Source organism: Schistocerca americana, chromosome 2 (genome assembly GCF_021461395.2).
Source record: "Schistocerca americana isolate TAMUIC-IGC-003095 chromosome 2, iqSchAmer2.1, whole genome shotgun sequence".
Lineage (NCBI taxonomy): Eukaryota > Metazoa > Arthropoda > Insecta > Orthoptera > Acrididae > Schistocerca > Schistocerca americana.
This window is the reverse complement of record NC_060120.1, coordinates 422,051,019-422,068,525: the sequence shown is the minus strand read 5'-3', so window position 1 is coordinate 422,068,525 and position 17,507 is coordinate 422,051,019. Positions and strand designations below refer to the sequence as shown.

Sequence of the window (17,507 nt, the reverse complement as noted above, 5' to 3'; positions counted from 1 at the left end):
TACGAATGCCATCGATCCTACTGACCAACTGAATTAAAAGCTGGAGAAGGGTGGCAGGTTGATTTGATTTGATTTGATTTTGGCAGGGAAGCTAAAATAGCTTTGGTCTAATCCGCCACTGCCCGCACCTAAACCGAGTTTATTGTGCGGTATCACTCCCTGTATATTAGTAAAGCCAACCAATTCTCTTAAGTAGTACAAGGAGTCCTTTGTTATACACAATTTCTTCAGGTCTAATTGTCCCGAAAATTCTGTGTCTCTTGCTCTCCAATGTCGTGCATTCGAAGATTAGGTGTGATACAGTTTCTTCACTCTCATCACAGATCCTACATTTAAAGCCTTCTTCCGTTATATAGGTGATGATTTTTAAATTCCCATGGCTGGTCATCAGTCCAACCTGTTCAAGCCCAGGATTACAGAGCTTCTTTTAAAACACGTCTTTGGCACCATTGCCTTACCATGTTTTTGTTTATAGACATTGGTTCAGTATTCTACGTGCTGTCTTCTAAGTGAGTTCCGCAGTTGTAGTTTGATCATAGCCTTGGTGATTGTCAGGACAGGTTCCGGTCCAATTTGCCCCCATCCTGGCCAATCGGTCGGCTTGTTCATTGCCACCGATCTCTGAGTGGCCAGTGACCCACACTAGGTTTACCCTATTGCTCCCTCCTAGCTGCACCAGAGCCCTGTGACATTCTGCAACAATCTTAGATCTTGCTGTAGGAGCTGCCAATGATTTCAGGGCTTCCTGGCTGTCTGAATAGATCTAGATGCTACGGTCCTCGTAGCACCCACGCATATTCTCCTCCACACACGCCCTGATTGCGATAATTTCAGCTTGGAATAACGAGGCCAGTTTTCCTAAAGAGATGATGCCCTCCAGTCATGGCTGAACCCCATACACCACGGTCCCAGCGTCTTGGTCTGATTTTGACCCATCAGTAAACCGGACAATGTCCCCTGTATGGTGTCCAACTGTTTTTTTGCCACTGCTCCCTGCTTCCAGTTATTATATTGTAAGGCTTGTTGAATCAGTTGGGAGTTATTATATAGTCGTCCGGCATTTCTCTAGCCATTCATATATTTACCTCACTCACTATATTATTGTGTGATTCTGGATATCCCAATGAGATCCAGTTTTACCAGTTTTGAGTCTGTATGCACCAGCTGCTGCCTTCATCTTGACCCAAAGGGGTAGTGGAGGCATGTCCAGCATGGCTTCCACCTGTTATGGCTAAGCAGGCCAGTCTCTGCACCGTAGCAAGCTCCTTAGCCACAACCTGCTGTTCTACCTTCTTCCACCACACTATGGCCCCATAGGAGATTCTAGGTCTAACCACCGTGGTGTATATCCAGCGCATACCTCTGGGGCTTAGGCCCAGTTTTTGCTACGAGCTCTTCTATTACTCACTAGAGTACCTTTCGCCTTGGAGCAGATGCTTACCCCTAGGTATTTCATTATCCCCTTCGCCGACAGAGATCAGAAAGCTTTAGATTCCAACTAGAGTGTTGGATATGCTTCTTCATGAATGGTACCACAACAGTCTTCGTAGGATTCACCCTTATATCCTGTTTAATGCGCCAGTCTCGCCCCTTGTGCCATATTCCTAACTGTGTCAGTAAGTTTGCCAAATATTACTATGACGAGGTCATCTGCATATCCTTGGCAATAACGTTGTCTGCGATTTAGTTCCTCAATGACTTTCACCATCAGATTGGACAATAAAGGGGACAAAACTCCTCCTTGTGGACTACCTCTAGTGGTGTTAATTACGATATATTCATTCATCGTGGTGGCCTCTACCTTCCTTCCACTAAGCATGGCCCTAGTCCACCAACATATAGTGGTCCCTAGGTCATGCACCTACGCTGCCCTAGCTATGGAATCGATGACTTTGTTACTAAAAGCCCCTTCAATGTCCAGGAAGATGAAGAGGGCTGTTTCTTAAAAGTGAAGTGCTTTCTTCACACTCCCAACGAGTTGGCGGAGAGCTGTCACACATGACTTACCTGGCTGAAATGCGTGATGGTTTGCATGTAGAGGAGCTCTAATTAGCCTCCTCTCCCCAACATGTACATCAACCAGTTTTAACAATGTTTTAGGAATGAAGGAGGAGAGACTGCTTGGTCTCTTATCCTTGGCCTTGGTATGATCAATTCTCCCCAGCTTTGGAATAAAAACAGCCTTCACTGCCCTCCAGGCATTGGGAATGATTCCTGCTGCTAGGATAACCCTGAATAACCTGCATAGGACTCTTATAAGATTCTCTCCTGCCTGTTGTAGGAGAGCTGGAAAGATTACAACTGGGCCAGATGACTTGAACGGTTGGAATGTTCACACCACCCATTGGATTTTACTGAAGTGGACACACTCCGTGTCTGATTCCCAGTTCTCTCTTCGAGTGCCTGAGAACCATTGTCTCTCACGGATAGCATTCTGGACTATGTTATCCGCCAGAGCATACTGAGGAAAGTGAGTTTTGAGGAGCAGTTCCAGCGTCTCATGTGCTGTCTTTGTATATTCCCCATCCTCTTTCCTCAACGTGCCTCTTGGATTATTTGGTATTCTAGTGAGGATTCTGTGAAGTCTGGCTTGAGCAGCCATGCCCTCGACTTCCTCACAGAATGTTTTCCAAGATGCCTCTTTTGCTAGTCTGGTTACAAGCTTTGATACGAACGCCATCTATCCTACTGACCAACTGAATTAAAAGCTTGAGATGGGCGGCAGATACTGACGTGTGGCTCTGTCAGTTATGACCGACTGTGGTCCGCTTCTTTACTTGTGGTCAGTGGTCCTTGTCCCGCAGTGATTGCAGTACTATTTGGTACAGGCTCGTATGTGCATTGTGAAGTCTCCAAAAATTAAAGCTTGTTGTTTCACGTAACAAGAGATAACGAATAGGTCCCTCTCTCTTCTATATCTGTTTATCTATCCATTTATCTCTCTCTCTCTCTCTCTCTCTCTCTCTCTCTCTCTGTGTGTGTGTGTGTGTGTGTGTGTGTGTGTGTGTGTGTGTGTGTGTGTGTGTGTGTGTGTGTCTGTGTGTGTGTCTCTATATATCTGTCCACCTATCTATCTACGTCTCTCTCTCTCTCTCTCTCTCTCTCTCTCTCTCTCTCTATCTCTCTCCCTCCCTGGACATTTTGCTGAATGTGTACCTGTCCCTGGCAATTGTTTCAGATATAGCAACATATGTTTATGTACGCGACCAACTTACAGTATGACTTTTTCTTTCTGCTGCATAGCTACGTCACCACCTCTGCCTGGAGTCGCCTGTGACTGTGCTAGCGAGAGACTGAAGAAAAATTTTAATTTATTCCCCTTTTCTGCTCAGTGATGTACGAAAGATATAAACTTAAACATCACTGATTTCCACTCTTTTCACTATGGCCTCGATAGTGGTACAGTGGGCCTCCACTTCTGTTGCAGTTCCAGGTTTTTCTCAGGTACAAGGTCTGGTCGTGTTAGTTCAGATTTATTCAACCGGGATGGAAATGTCAGTGGGACTTCAGCCGTGTCATATGATGGTTCATTGGTGCCACACATATCTATCAACTTAGTATGGATTGTTGCAGCGTTGGTCCACTTCAGATGAATACTCCGGTTCTTCAGGGAGCTCCACGTTTGGTTTTGGCTCCTCTGGCAGCGCGATACGATACTGTAGCGCGATACTGAGCATGGACGTTAGTCTCCACGTAGCTATATATAATGTTTATAAGAAATACACACTAGCAACACGAGCAAAGAACTTCGTTACTGCAGCTTATCTGACAAGGAAACCACGTGACAATCAGATTGTTGTAATTTTCTATATTTATACTGCATCAGGTTCGGAACCCATATACTTATCAGCCAAACCATTTAGATGAAACTCTCAAAAATTCTCGAGAAAATCTATTGTGAAGATTCCCGGGCATCTTTACCACCCTAACGATAGGTCTTTTTCCGCTGGACTGTCTGCCTTTGTAGTAGACTGCTTGCTTACTACATGAGTGGCCCAGTTTCTATTCCTGGACGCGGTAAATTTTTAAATAAAGCAGGATGTTCCAGGAGCATTTCCGTGAAGTGTAAAATATAAAAGGATAAACAAAATTAATTAGTAATTCTGTTTTATCTAAATAATATATTTTAACAACTTCACTCAAAATGTCGGTCAATAAGAATTTACGCTGAGGGAAAAGGAAAATTCAACACGAAGAAGGAGCCGTGTGACATAACTAAACTTGGTAGGGGTGTTATTACATTTGAAAGATAATGTGTAATCACATTTCGCACCACTCCAATAAGAGTGGCACCAGTAGCGCCTCTGTGAAGATTCAAGTAAGGTTTGCTTTACATATACACTCCAAATGTCGTGAGTGTTATTTAACTTTGAGAATGGATGTGGTGAGGTAATTTTAGTCAATAATGCCTTTAAGGTGACAAAGACGCCATTATCAACATATCACTGAGTTTGCATGAGGCCGTGTAATAAGGCTACGAAAGGCTGGACGTCCCTGCTGCGACATAGCAGAAAGACTTGGTAGGAATGCATCGACTGTACACTATTGCTGACTGTGGTGGTCACGAGAACGTACGGTTGCGAGAAGACCAGACTCCCACGGCAACGTGGTACTACCGAGAGAGAAGACCATCGGGTTCAGCATATGGCTCTGGCGCATCCTACTGCATCTGTAGCAGCAATCCGAGCAGTATTCGGCACCACATTGACACAAAGAACTATTACTAATCTGTTATTTCGAGGACAGCTCCGAACCAGAAGTCCTACTACGTGCATACCACTGATCCCAGACCACCGCCATTCGCGACTTCAGTGGTGTCAAGCGAGAGCTTATCGGAGGGCAGGGTGGAGATCTGGTTCTGCGTCGATTATTAGTGTTCATCTCCGTATGCCCTTAATACGATGGTGCGATCGGGTTGTGATCTCGTGTAAAAGCTGAATGATCCGTGCATTGGAAAGCAGGGTGGAGACCTGTTGTGTTTTCTGAAGGAAACTGGTTCTGCCTCAGTGAAAGTGATGGTCGTGTGTTGGTTAGAAGGGGGCCAGTGGAGGGCCTCCAACCAACCTAACTGCATCCTCGGCACACTGTACCCAAACCTGCAGATATGTGTAGGGTGCAATGTCATATGACAGCAGGAAAACTCTCGCGATTATCCCACGCACCTGACTGCAAATTTGTGCGTCAATCTCCCACTCAAGAACAGCATTTCAGGCGGTGTTTTCCAACAGCATAAAGCTCGCCCACATATCTTTGTTGTAACCCATCATGCTCTGCACAGCGTCGACATGTTGCCTTGGCCTGCTCGATCACTTGATCTGCTTCCGATACAGCACGTATGCAACATCATCGGCCGGCAACTCCAGCGTCGACCACGGAAAGCGTTAACCGTCCCTGTACTGTCTGAATGTATGGTGTCTGTTCCTTCGAAAGCACTGACACTACACAGATCCCGCAGCTGTAAAGCACTATATGTTCATTGAAAGGGAATTACTGCTACCAGCCACAGCGGGACAGTAAGTGGAATCAGCGGCGACGAGCGAAAATGTGTACTGGACGCAAACCCGGGACCTCCTGCTCACTGCGCCATCGGGGACACTGCGTTATCGCAACTGCACGAACTATCTCGGTACGCCTGAAGGCCGATCTACACTCTCACCGAGCGGCACCTATCCGCAGTCCCTGTATTGACCGTCCAAATGCAACAGCCATGGACCTCGATCCCACAAACTGCCAACCGGAATTTGTACAACTCAGTGTATGCACATTGCATGCTTGCATTCAACATCTGCCTATAATGTTGGTTATTAATATACCAGCGTTTCATATTTACAATGCCTTATCTCGCTCTTAGTGTGATCTTGCAATGTCAAATGGTTCAAATGACTCTGAGCACTATGGGACTTAACATCTGAGGTCATCAGTCCCCTAGAACTTAGAACTACTTAAACCTAACTAATCTAAGGACATCACACACATCCATGCCCGAGGCAGGATTCGAACCTACGACCGTAGCAGTCGCGCGGTTCCGGACTGAAGTGCCTAGAACCGCTTGACCACCGCGGCCGGCTCTTGCAGTGTCATCGCTTACGTATGTTACCTGTGCAAATGTATCGAAGATATTTCCCTACTCTTCATCAATTAGTTTTGCTGTTCGATATTTTTTTCCTCGGTGCATATTTATTGTCAAAACTGGATGTTTGTGATGAATTAAAAATAAGTACATGTGCGTTTTTCATAAAGTGAAGACTATGTATGCGTTAATCAGAATATATTAGACAAATTTTATATTTAAATAACGCAATTACTCGAACTGAATGGAAAAAACGGAAAAAGTAATGACCGAAACGAGACTCGAGCCAGCTACTCCCACTCTCAAGCGCTGTTGTATTTTTTTCATCTTTACGTACAGTGTTTCGCACTTTATGGAAATGATCGTAGAAACCATATTTCTTTTAAAAATTGCATTAACTAGGAATAAAACCCAGGGTCCATACACAATACACTAGCATTTTACCATGCTACCTTTCGAGGAAAAACGTATTTGTATACTAAGACGGTATCTGTTGTTTCGGACATGTCCGAAAGAACAAAAAAAAAAAAAAATAGTTCAAATGGCTGTAAGCACCATGGGTCTTAACATCTGAGGTCATCAGTCCCCTAGATTTTGAACTACTTAAACCTAACTAACCTAAGGACATCACACACATCCAAGCCCGAGGAAGGATTCGAACCTGCGACCGTAGCAGCTGCGCGGGCCCAGACTGAAGCGCCTAGAACCGCTTGGCTACAGCGGCCGGCCCGAAAGAACAGATACCATCTAATATATATATATAAAATATCTCTGGAACAATAACAGCTATTGGAAAACGACTTTCACCAGTATCAATGTAGGGCTGGGGTCCATGAATGTACATATTTGGAAACATTCTAAAACGAATGCATGTATGTTTTTTAACACAAACTTATTTTTTTTTTTTTAATGGACCTCCTATATTTTTTCTTCAGCAATCTATAGGATGATAAAGCACATACACAATGGCGTTGATTGCATCGCAATATTCCCATTACATCCCGAGATATTAAGACGCGAATTTGACGTTTGAAACACCAGACATGCGCTGCTAGCGCACGTCCTCAGCCTCAGGCGTGAACCCCATGCTGCCCGTAATCGCGATGTGATTGACATGCGTAATCACACTTCCATACTTATCAAGAGGTTCGAAACGAATAATACGGTCTGCTGCCATCCTGCATTAACGTCGTACATTCCAGCAGGTATTTATCCCATAGGCTAGGGGGGTGATGCGGTTCTGTAAGATATCTGTGTATCGTAACGTTAGTCACAAAGTTAACTTCGCTTATCGTTAATCCGTTACTAAAAAGGTAATGCCGTTCAACGTTAAAACTTTACTTTACTGTAGATCTAGCGCAAGTGACAGTTAATCATTCACTCGTAATAGTAAAATTCATGTTGATGGTTTTAGTGAAACGCGCAAGTGGACTAAAAGTTTTACCGTTGTTTAGGTAAAAATGTTTTGATTTGGGAAGTTCAGGTAGGACATAGAAGATGAATGTAAACATGTTTAACCAATTAGTTTTATTATCACATAATTATCAATGTTACGTTTATCTAATGTGTTAAATGAGAAATTGTTGCAAACAAATGTTTCTTAACATTACTGGGTAAAATGGCCCTTTGTAGAAACTTCCACTGTGGTACCAGCACTACATACTAAACATAGCGTTCACATCTCATGCTCAAAGTGATGCACATTGGCTTGCATACATAGGGTCACTCTGCGGATGAAGGATGCCCTACTTCGTGCTACTGTTTCCTCTTTGATGGCTGTACAACCATCAATAATGCGTTGCTTCATGTCCTCTGGTGTTGTTGGTTCATGTTGGTAAACAGCATCCTTCACTGCTCCCCAAAGAAAATAATCCAGCGGTGTAAGGTCCGGAGATCGGACAGGCCGCCTAACTGGGGCACCTCGTCCAATCCACCTACCAGGGAACTTACGGTTCAGACGTCGTCGTGCTCGTAAGGTGTTATGTGCAGGGCATCCGTCATGCTGATACCACATGACCATTCTCCGGTTCAGAGGTACGGTGTCCAAGAGAACAGGAAGATTGTTTCGTATAAATCTGGAGTATTGTCTGCCATTTTGGATACCATTTATAAAGAAAGGTCCGATAATGGTATCCCCAATAATCCTACACCAAACATTAACTTTCCACGGACGTTGATGCTCTACCTGACGGAGACATATTGGATTGTCTGCGGACCAATAATGCATATTCCTCATATTGACAATTCCTTTGTTGGAGAATGATGCCTCGTCGGTAAAGAGAACATCTGCAAAAAAAATTGGATTAGTCAGAAGTTTTTCCTGAGCCCACCGAAAAAATTTTACCCTATTGCGGAAGTCATTTCCATGAAGATCCTGGTGTAAATGAACATGGTAAGGATGAAGTTTATAACGTTTAAGAATACCCTGTGCACTTGATTTCGACACACCAACTTCACGTTCAATTTGACGTGTGCTGATTTGAGGATTCACAGCCATGGCAGCGAGCACAGCAACTTCAGCACGTTCATCTGTGCGTCTTCTAGGGTGATGTCGAGGTCTTGGATTTAAGCTTCCCGTTTCACGTAGACGAGATGTGAGACGACCAAACATCCGGCGCGAAGGCGATGGCTTGTCAGGGAATCGTCTTCTGTACAGTCGTTCTGCCTGAACAGCATTTCGTCCACCTACAACAGGGTACAGTACAGGTATGTAGAGTAGGGTAGAAAACAGACATATTAACTTAATTATCATAATGTTCGCTAACAGTACTATCAACAAACAAGCAATCTCATAACGTATTTCCCGTCAACGTACATTCTCCATAGATCAGCAGCATTTCTACCATATTTTCATGTGTGTTCATTATACTGTAGGCAACGGCCTTGCCGCAGTGGATACACCGGTTCCCGTGAGATCACCGAAGTTAAGCGCTGTCGGGCGTGGCCAGCAGTTGGATGGGTGACCATCCAGCCGCCATGTGCTGTTGCCATTTTTCGGGGTTCACTCAGCCTCGTGATGCCAAATGAGGAGCTACTCGACCGAATAGTAGCGGCTCTGGTCACGGAAAACCATCATAACGACCGGGAGAGCGGTGTGCTGACCACATACCCCTCCTATCCGCATCCTCAACTGAGGATGACACGGCGGTCGGATGGTCCCGATGGGCCAATTGTGGCCTGAAGACGGAGTGCTACATTATACTGTACAGTATAAGTTCCACAACACAACGTTTATTCACAATGTGTACTACCTCCGTGCCGTCACTAGATTACTCTGATGCACGACTACACTGGCAAGCGGTGTACTGCACGCCAAAGCAACAACAAATGGGATGCTCGGAGGGTGGTGGAGTACAGGAGTTTGCATGGGTCGCAAATCATAAACAAGGCGAAGTGGTAACTGTGGCAGTAGTGGGAACTACGTTGGACACTTGACAGGCACAATGGGTCATATAACGCATTAGATAAACCTTATTTTGGGTGTGCAGGATAAATAAGACAACCTGACGGGTCAACAGCGATCGGTACTGGTTCATATTGTGTACGTAGATACGTAAAACGTGCAAGAGGGAAACCATTATGTGCTTATGAGTGTTGATGGCAGCAGACCGTATTATTCGTTTCGGACCTCTTGATAAGTATGGAGGTGTGATTACACATGTCAATCACATTGCGATTACGGGCAGCACGGGGTTTACGCCTGAGGCTCAGGACGTGCGCTAGCAGCGCATGTCGGGTGTTTCAAGCGTCAACTTCGCGTCTCAATATCTCGGGATGTAATGGGAATATTGCGATGCAATCAACGCCATTGTGTATGTGCTTTGTCATGCTATGGATTGCTAAAGAAAAAATATAGAAGATCCACTTAAAAAAACATAAGTTTGTGTTAAAAAACACATATGCATTCGTTTTAGAATGTTTCCAAATATGTACATTCATGGGCCCCAGCTCTACATTGATACCGGTGAAAGTCGCTTTCCAATAGCTGTTATTGTTCCAGAGATATTTTGGGTGGACAAGATAGCTGGGACACCCTGTATATATATAGTTCAGGCTCACCGGCCACTTGATCATCTTCTTCTGTGCGGATGCACAAACAGTGCCCGAACTATTAGGGGAAGCGGCAACGCGCCGCGAGTAATGAGTATAATGGACGGGGGACACTACGAATGTAGTGCGGGACAATACGTTGAGAATGTGGGTTTCGCGGGAGGCGTGCCAGAGATAAATCCCTGCAGTCGCAACATCCACCGTGTCCTCGATGTCTCAGATGGATAGAGCGTCTGCCATGTAAGCAGGAAATCCCGGTTTCGAGTCCCGGTCAGGGCATACATTTTCATCTGTCCCCGTTGACGTATGTCAACGCCTGTTAGCAGCTAAGGGTTTTCATTCCATTGTAAAAACATATTTTCCCTTTTTTACGGTGATAAAGACGCCACAAAACATCAAGGTCGATTTTCGACAGTTCTGTGGATCTGCTTCTGCTGATTTATATATCATTTCTGAACTTCACGTGTCATAAGCAAAAGAGTCACAAAAATACGATAGCCGTGTTGTCTCTTTGTATGTTGGGCAATTATTTTTCGTGCTCATCCCCCAGAGTCGCCTTAACCCCCAGTGATAATGAGTTCGTGTGTGTGTGTGTGTGTGTGTGTGTGTGTGTGTGTGTGTAAGGAGAGGCAGGAGTGGAGTGGTCTGCACAGCCACGGGCTACCAGCGGGGAGCCGTAGCTGCCGGCAGCCTCGGGCAGTGCGTGCCTCCGTGCGCTGTTGTGCATATCGGCGCGGCGCTCGGACCGCCCGGCCCCGCAAACGAGAGCGCAGGGCGGGGAGAGAAGAGGTTCGCTGCCCGCGGCGGCCTCTTGCGCACGCCGCCTCGCAAGCAGCAGGTCGCCTGCTGCGCTCTGCTGTTCGGCGGGGAATTCCCGCGGAGGCGCCGGCAGCCGGCCTAAGTGGGCGAGTGAGTGTTTCCCCATTGTCCGCCTCCGGCGCATCTGAGCTGTCACGCCCCGCCTACCATTAGCATACAAATAGCACGCCTCCGCCGGGCACGGGTCTTTTTGTGAGTGCGCCACCCGCAGCGCCCGATCTACACTACTTTTTCTCCCCATCTTCATCTACCAGCCAAGAGCCGAAGCACGTAAACTATTTTAAACCGATTTCCTGATATTCTAGACTTTTATTCTATCGACTGCTGGCGCTGTTCCAGATCTGCATTGGCACCCAAGCGTGCCACTCAATTTAAACGCAAATTTATTACGGACGCCTCTTTCTAATGCACGGACTAAACTGAATTAGAATTACATTTAACAGTCTTAGCTAAACTCTTTAGGAGAAATAACAAGTGAGACTGTTTCGCAAATAAGGTTTTCTATCCTTCTCTTTCACATTTCTGGGCTCCCTTCCCATCTTTACCAGTTTCTCCTCTGTTGTTACAGCATCACGAAATTATTTCTCACAGTTCGAGTGTGGACAATGTTTTTCCTCTACTAAATAGTCCAAGACAATATAAGCGCTGTCTTCAAATAAAACTGGATAAAGAAACCGAATACAACAGAATCACTCAAATCCAGCTCCTGGTTGGCGCATCAAGTTGTCCTTAATACGCAGAAGTGGTAACACAGTAAATCCGAAAGAAGCAATCGAAATAAATACAGCTAATGGAAGCTACAGGACAACGAAGATTCAATGATGATAGTTCTGGCAAGAGACATGTGTAGAATACGTAAAAGTAAGCACGCGCTAGCTTCCAACTCCAGCCGCGAGCGTAGAGGTCACGATCTACAGAACTGTTACGCCTATGTAACAGTTACACAGCAAATGGTATCCAGAACTGTGTTTAGGAATCTGGAAAGTTCATCGCTATTGGATTTCACAGTCAATTTTTAGAAATTTTCGACTCCATAAAGACAACCAATCACAGTTTTCCTTCCCATAACTAAGAGAAGCAAATTTCGTAGATTTCCGGAAACGTTTGACATGGTGCTCCGCTGCAGACCTTTAACTAAAGTCCGTCAGTACGAAGTAGCTTGTCGCCTATGTGAGTGATTCTACGTCTTCTCTACGAACAAAACGCAATAAATTGTCCTCGACTAGGACTGTTCGTCAGAGACAAAGGTCCCGTCTGGATTACCCCAGAGAAGTGACGAATAGCTTTTTCTGAATATAGGCAAAAGTAAGAGCAGATGAGCAAGAAAAACAATCTTTTAGTTCGAAAACTGCAGTAGTGGTGTGCTCTAGACGCTGTCACTTCGATTAAATATGTAGACTTAACGTCGCAAAGCGATATGAAATGGAACTAGAACAGAAGGTAAGGAAGGAGAATGCTTGACTTCTTCTTGTTAGGAGAATTTTGGGTAATAGCTAATCTATAAAGGAGAACGCTCACGGAAAACTAGTGCTACCCGTTCTTGAATACTGCTCGAATGTTTGGGTTTCCCACCAGGCCCAATTAAAGGAAGACATCGAAGAAATTCAGAGACGTGCTGTTAGATTCGTTTCACGCATCTTCGATCAGCTGGCAAGTATCGCGGAGATTCTTCGTGGAATCAAATTTGAAGCCCTGGAGCGAAGACTACGCTCTTTTCGCAAGGCACTATTGCGAAAATTTAGGGAACCAGTATTTGAGACCTACTGCAGAATGATTCTGCTGCCGCCATGGACGAGCAATCACTCATATGCTAGATACTATTTTTCCTCATTCCGTTATAAATAAATCTCAAAGGATTGACAAAAAAAAAATTTCGAAATTTGTGGTAAGGTCTTATAGGACCAAACTGCCGAGGTCAGCGGTCCCTTAAGCCTACACACTACTAAATCTGACTTAAACGAACTTCCGCTACGGACGACACACTCACCCATGCCCGAGGAGGGACTCGAACCTCCGACGGGGGAGCCGCACAGACCGTGACAAGGTGTCCCAGACAGCGAGGTATTTTTATTTTATTTTATTTTATTTTATGTTTTTGCAAGATACACAGCTCTGACAAATATATCGAAAAACCAAAGATTCAAAACTTTAATACGCTCTAAGAAACACTCTGGTATTCAAACCAACATCCAGTAGCCTTGGAATGGATAAATACAGGCCCTGTATGGGTTTCATGGGAATCTTATACCGTTATTCCTGCAAGATAACAACAAATTTAAGTCATGATGATGGTGGTGGAGACCGATCCCTCCAAAGTATACCGCAAAGGCTCAATAATATCGAGATCGGGAGCCCTTGGTGGAAATGGGAGATGAGACAATTCATCTTCGCACTCACAAAAGGAGTCCTGGATGATTCGGTGTGTGTGAGCAGGGGCCTCGTCATCTTTGTACATAGTATCACCATTGGGGAACAAACATTTTATCACAGGATGAGGCTTAACTTGGGAAGTAAATCCACCCAGAACTTGAAAACAGTGAGAAGCAAGACTCATACGACCAAATGACTTTCTCCACTGCTCCCAAGTTCAGGTTTTATTGCTTCTGCATCACGTTCTCCTGTTACTGGCATGTTATCACTGATTCCAGCTCGTCCTGCAGTTCCGTTCGTGCTGTTTTGGTACTGACAGGGTTCGCAAGAGCTATTTACAGTTCTGCAGTGACTTTTGCTCTTATTTTTTGTCACAATTCTCTTCAATGACCATCTGTCACAATTGCTCAACACACACTTTCGTCCACGTCGTGACATAGCGGATGATATTCTGTCCATTTTCCCTGTGTGCGGTATAAATCTTCGATACGGTACCTCTTGAAACATCAAACATTTGAGCACCGTTGATTACGGAAGCACCCGCCGTACGACCACCAACAATTTGCCCACGTTCGAATTCACTTAGCTGCGACGCAATGCACTCAAAACTACAAAACATATTCTGACCATGACTGATTTCTTGTGCATTTCTCGTGCTGTTTCCATATTTCTGTCCAACCCCTGTAGTGTCATGCGACGTGTAGCAGGGAGGAATGCCTGTCGGTACGTGTCGAAAATTTGTACTGGCAGGATCGTGGCTTATCGACGCTGAGGTTTGTCGAAGGGTATAGGAGTGCTATACTCAATGCCATTCAATGCCACAGCTGTTATTCTCTCAGCTGTGATGCGTCGTACAACGACATCCAAATGGGCTTCTTTGCACCAAGACAAGTAAGGAGAGGGACCGACGACATCTGCTTTACCTCAGAGAGTTCAAATGGTTCAAATGTCCCTGAGCGCTGTGGGCCTTAACATCTGAGGTCATCAGTACCCTAGAACTACTTAAAGCTAACTAACCTAAGGACATCGCACACATCCATGCCCGAGGCAAGATTCAAACCTGCGACCGTAGCGGTCGCGCTGTTCCACACTGAAGCGCCTAGAACCGCTCGGCCACACCGGCCGGCACCACAGAGGGTCTCACGTCTATTAGTGTGGCTTCCCTTGACATGGCAGCGAAGGGAGGTGGTCCGAAATTGGTGAGCTCAAAAAAACATCACTGTATACAAGGGTGGCTTCACGTAGTCGTCTCAGACGAGAGCCGGTCCTGCACACAGCATCACGTCGGACTATTCCGTGCATGGATGCTCCGTGAAGAACAAAAGTTGCCAAACTGCACCTGATGTTGTCATATGAGCAGAGAACTTTGTGTAATGGTAGGTTGTGTTATTAGGTACATAACACGACTGCGTGTGTTTTGTGTCGTGCTACGGCCCTGTCTTCGAGTTCTTCGTTACGGTATCTTTCATCAAGATAACGCAAGCTCGCATCTGCATCTGCATTTTCACTCACCTCACTGGTTATGACATCGTATCTCATGAACTGTGTGCTGTTCGATGAAGTAATTTTGCTGGTACATCCAGCGGTATAAGAGGCCTGCTGTCTGTGAAATGTGTTATGAATAGAGGTGGTAGTAAAGAAGAAATAAATTAAAACGTCGTGGGTGAAGTGACGGTTTCTCACGCATCTCATTTTTTATGACGTCCTATCTCCTGAACTATGTGTCGTACAATCACATTTTTTAATAGCTATATGCAGTGACATATGAGGATACCGCCTGCGAAATGTGCCGCGAGTACTCTTAGTAAAAAATAACTAATAAATTAAAACGTCATGCTTCATGTGGCAGTTTTACTGCATGAATAGCGAAAATGTTGGAAGCGATAAGGTTTCTTCTTTTCATATTTTGTTGGAGGTGTCAGCGAGATATAGGTACGTAAAGGTTTGTGACTACGTGTAAAAGTTTTTGCAAGACTCTAAGTGCTCTCATTCACAAATACTGGATAACTAAAGTACGGGTATTATCGCATTGTGGGCTCCACTGCTTTTGCTTCCTCGCCCCAACCCCTTCGACAGGTTGGTGGTTCTTGGCCACACACTGTTTGTTTCCAGACAGTAAATAACATGCGTACCAAGTGGATTGAATTCGGTCTAGTTGTTTTGGAGGAGAAGTGGAACATACATACATATACACATACGTCCATATGTACATCGGTTTTTGTAATTTGTATGAATTTTATTTCTAAGTCCTCAAATTATAATTCTTCACTGACAAAAAGTAAAGTGCTATCAAAAAGTTTCCGTTTGATGTCGTTCCTGAACCGTACGTGCGACGTATTGAGACTCCGTTGTGGGTATACAGTATAAACACCAACATGCAAGCAAATGATTAGTGCGATATTCGTGTCTTTCCGACCTGCGTGCAGTAAGTGTGGAAAAGTGAACTATGGCAAAGTTACACAATGAAGGCTTTCACGATCGGATGTTTCAGCTGCCGTGAATTCTTCCGGGTTGTATGGCTGTGGTCCATGGAACTCTTCCATCCCTGACGTTTCGTCCAAAGCACCCCCGAAGATGTCCAACGTAGCTTTGGACGAAACGTCAGGGACAGAAGAGTTCCATGGACCACGGCCATACAACCCGGAAGAATTCTCGGCAGTTATGGCGAAGTTGTTATAAAATTCATCCAAAGTAGACTTCTATTCTTTTCTTGGCTGTCAAAGGACAAACACCGGTAGACATCCATTGGATAATGAAGAATGTATATGGGGCAGCATCTATGGCGAACACCACCGATGTGGGATAGTGCGGCAAGTTTCGTTCTGGTAGTGACTCGACCCAAGACGCCAGTCGATCTGGAGAGGAACTTTCATTTACGTTCATGGATCTGAATATATGTCATTGGGCTCACCAAACAGCTAGCATCATAGCCAGAAATCTTTACTGAATACTGAACTTCAACTGCATTCGTTTTGGCATTTGAAGCATAGAAGCTTGTGTCGAATATATGAAAATGGAGATTATTGTAATGGTAAAGTAATACTTATTTCGACTTATTTGTCTCGTATTATGACTGACAATGCTCACGGAGATTTTGCCTGATTGGCATACTGATTGTGGACTGTACGGCCTTTGAAGGAAATTTGTTTTATCCCCTCTTTCAAAACCAACTCGACAACGTAAGGCTGTAAAATGAAATGATCGTACCGCATTGATGGCTGGGAGTCCCCACCGGAACAAGTTCGACCGCCGAGTTACAAGTCTTTCCAGTAATCGCCGTACTGGGCGACTTGCGTGTCGATGATGATGAAATGATGCTGAAGACAACACTACACACAGTCCCCGAGCGGAAAGAATTTCCCACCCGGCTGGGAATCGAACCCGGTCCTGCTGCAAGGCAGTCAGAAGTTTTTACTTCAGTGTATACGGTGGATGTTGTGTTTGCTACCATGTCTGCTGTTTCCCATTACTTTATGTCCTTTTTCACGAGGGCTCTCATGGCATTTGGAACAGCAGATATATGTATACCGCCACAAATATTTGTTTTTACGCTGCTGGAAACAATGTTCCAGTATGTCACAACTTTATGTTGTCGGGTTGGTCCCATTATCCCAGAATCCTTGACGATGAACATGTGTCGAAATAGCAGTCGCATTAGATAATGCTTTAATAGTCTAAGGCCAAATGAGTTTATTCAGAAATTTTGTTAAGGCTGTCGCTCAAGTCCTCATCAAAATAATGGACGAAATAATTAAATGTAACTTTTTCACTTGGCACAAATGATATCCTGGAATAATTTGCCTATATACATGTAACTTTGTAATCACTTCTGTCTGTATGTTGTGTGCCGGCAGTGGTGAAGCAGTTCTACGAGCTGCAGGTGTACGATGAGTTCGTGGTGCTGGGCAACACGGCGGTACTGCGCTGCCACGTGCCGTCGTTCGTGCGCGACTACGTCGCCGTCACGTCGTGGGTGCGCGGCGCCAGGGAGCGCATCACCGCAGACGTCAGCACAGGTAGGCAGACCCGCGCTACACCACCTGCTGCTAGCCGTGGTAAGATTATGAGCAACTGTTAACAAATAGTGTTGCCGAGGGTACACTCCTGTCGACACGGATGAACGGTGTATATCAATGAGTCGAGAGACGTGGACACTGGCAGATCTGGTTCTGCATGACGGGGTGACGATCGAGAACAG

The 17,507-nt window shown here is 45.1% G+C and overlaps 1 protein-coding gene and 1 pseudogene across 1 annotated transcript in view; both read left to right on the top strand.

The window, feature by feature from the left end:
• The first annotated feature begins 8,943 nt into the window (after window positions 1-8,943).
• LOC124597422 lies at window positions 8,944-9,060 on the top strand (annotated as a pseudogene).
• A 2,721-nt stretch (window positions 9,061-11,781) lies between these two features.
• The window catches only part of LOC124594066, a 160,289-nt gene continuing 154,563 nt past the window's right edge, over window positions 11,782-17,507 (top strand). Inside the window, exons 1-2 of the mRNA XM_047132416.1 lie at window positions 11,782-11,800; window positions 17,164-17,325. Coding sequence (XP_046988372.1) covers window positions 11,782-11,800; window positions 17,164-17,325 — 181 coding nt within the window. The remainder of the gene's footprint in view (window positions 11,801-17,163; window positions 17,326-17,507) is intronic.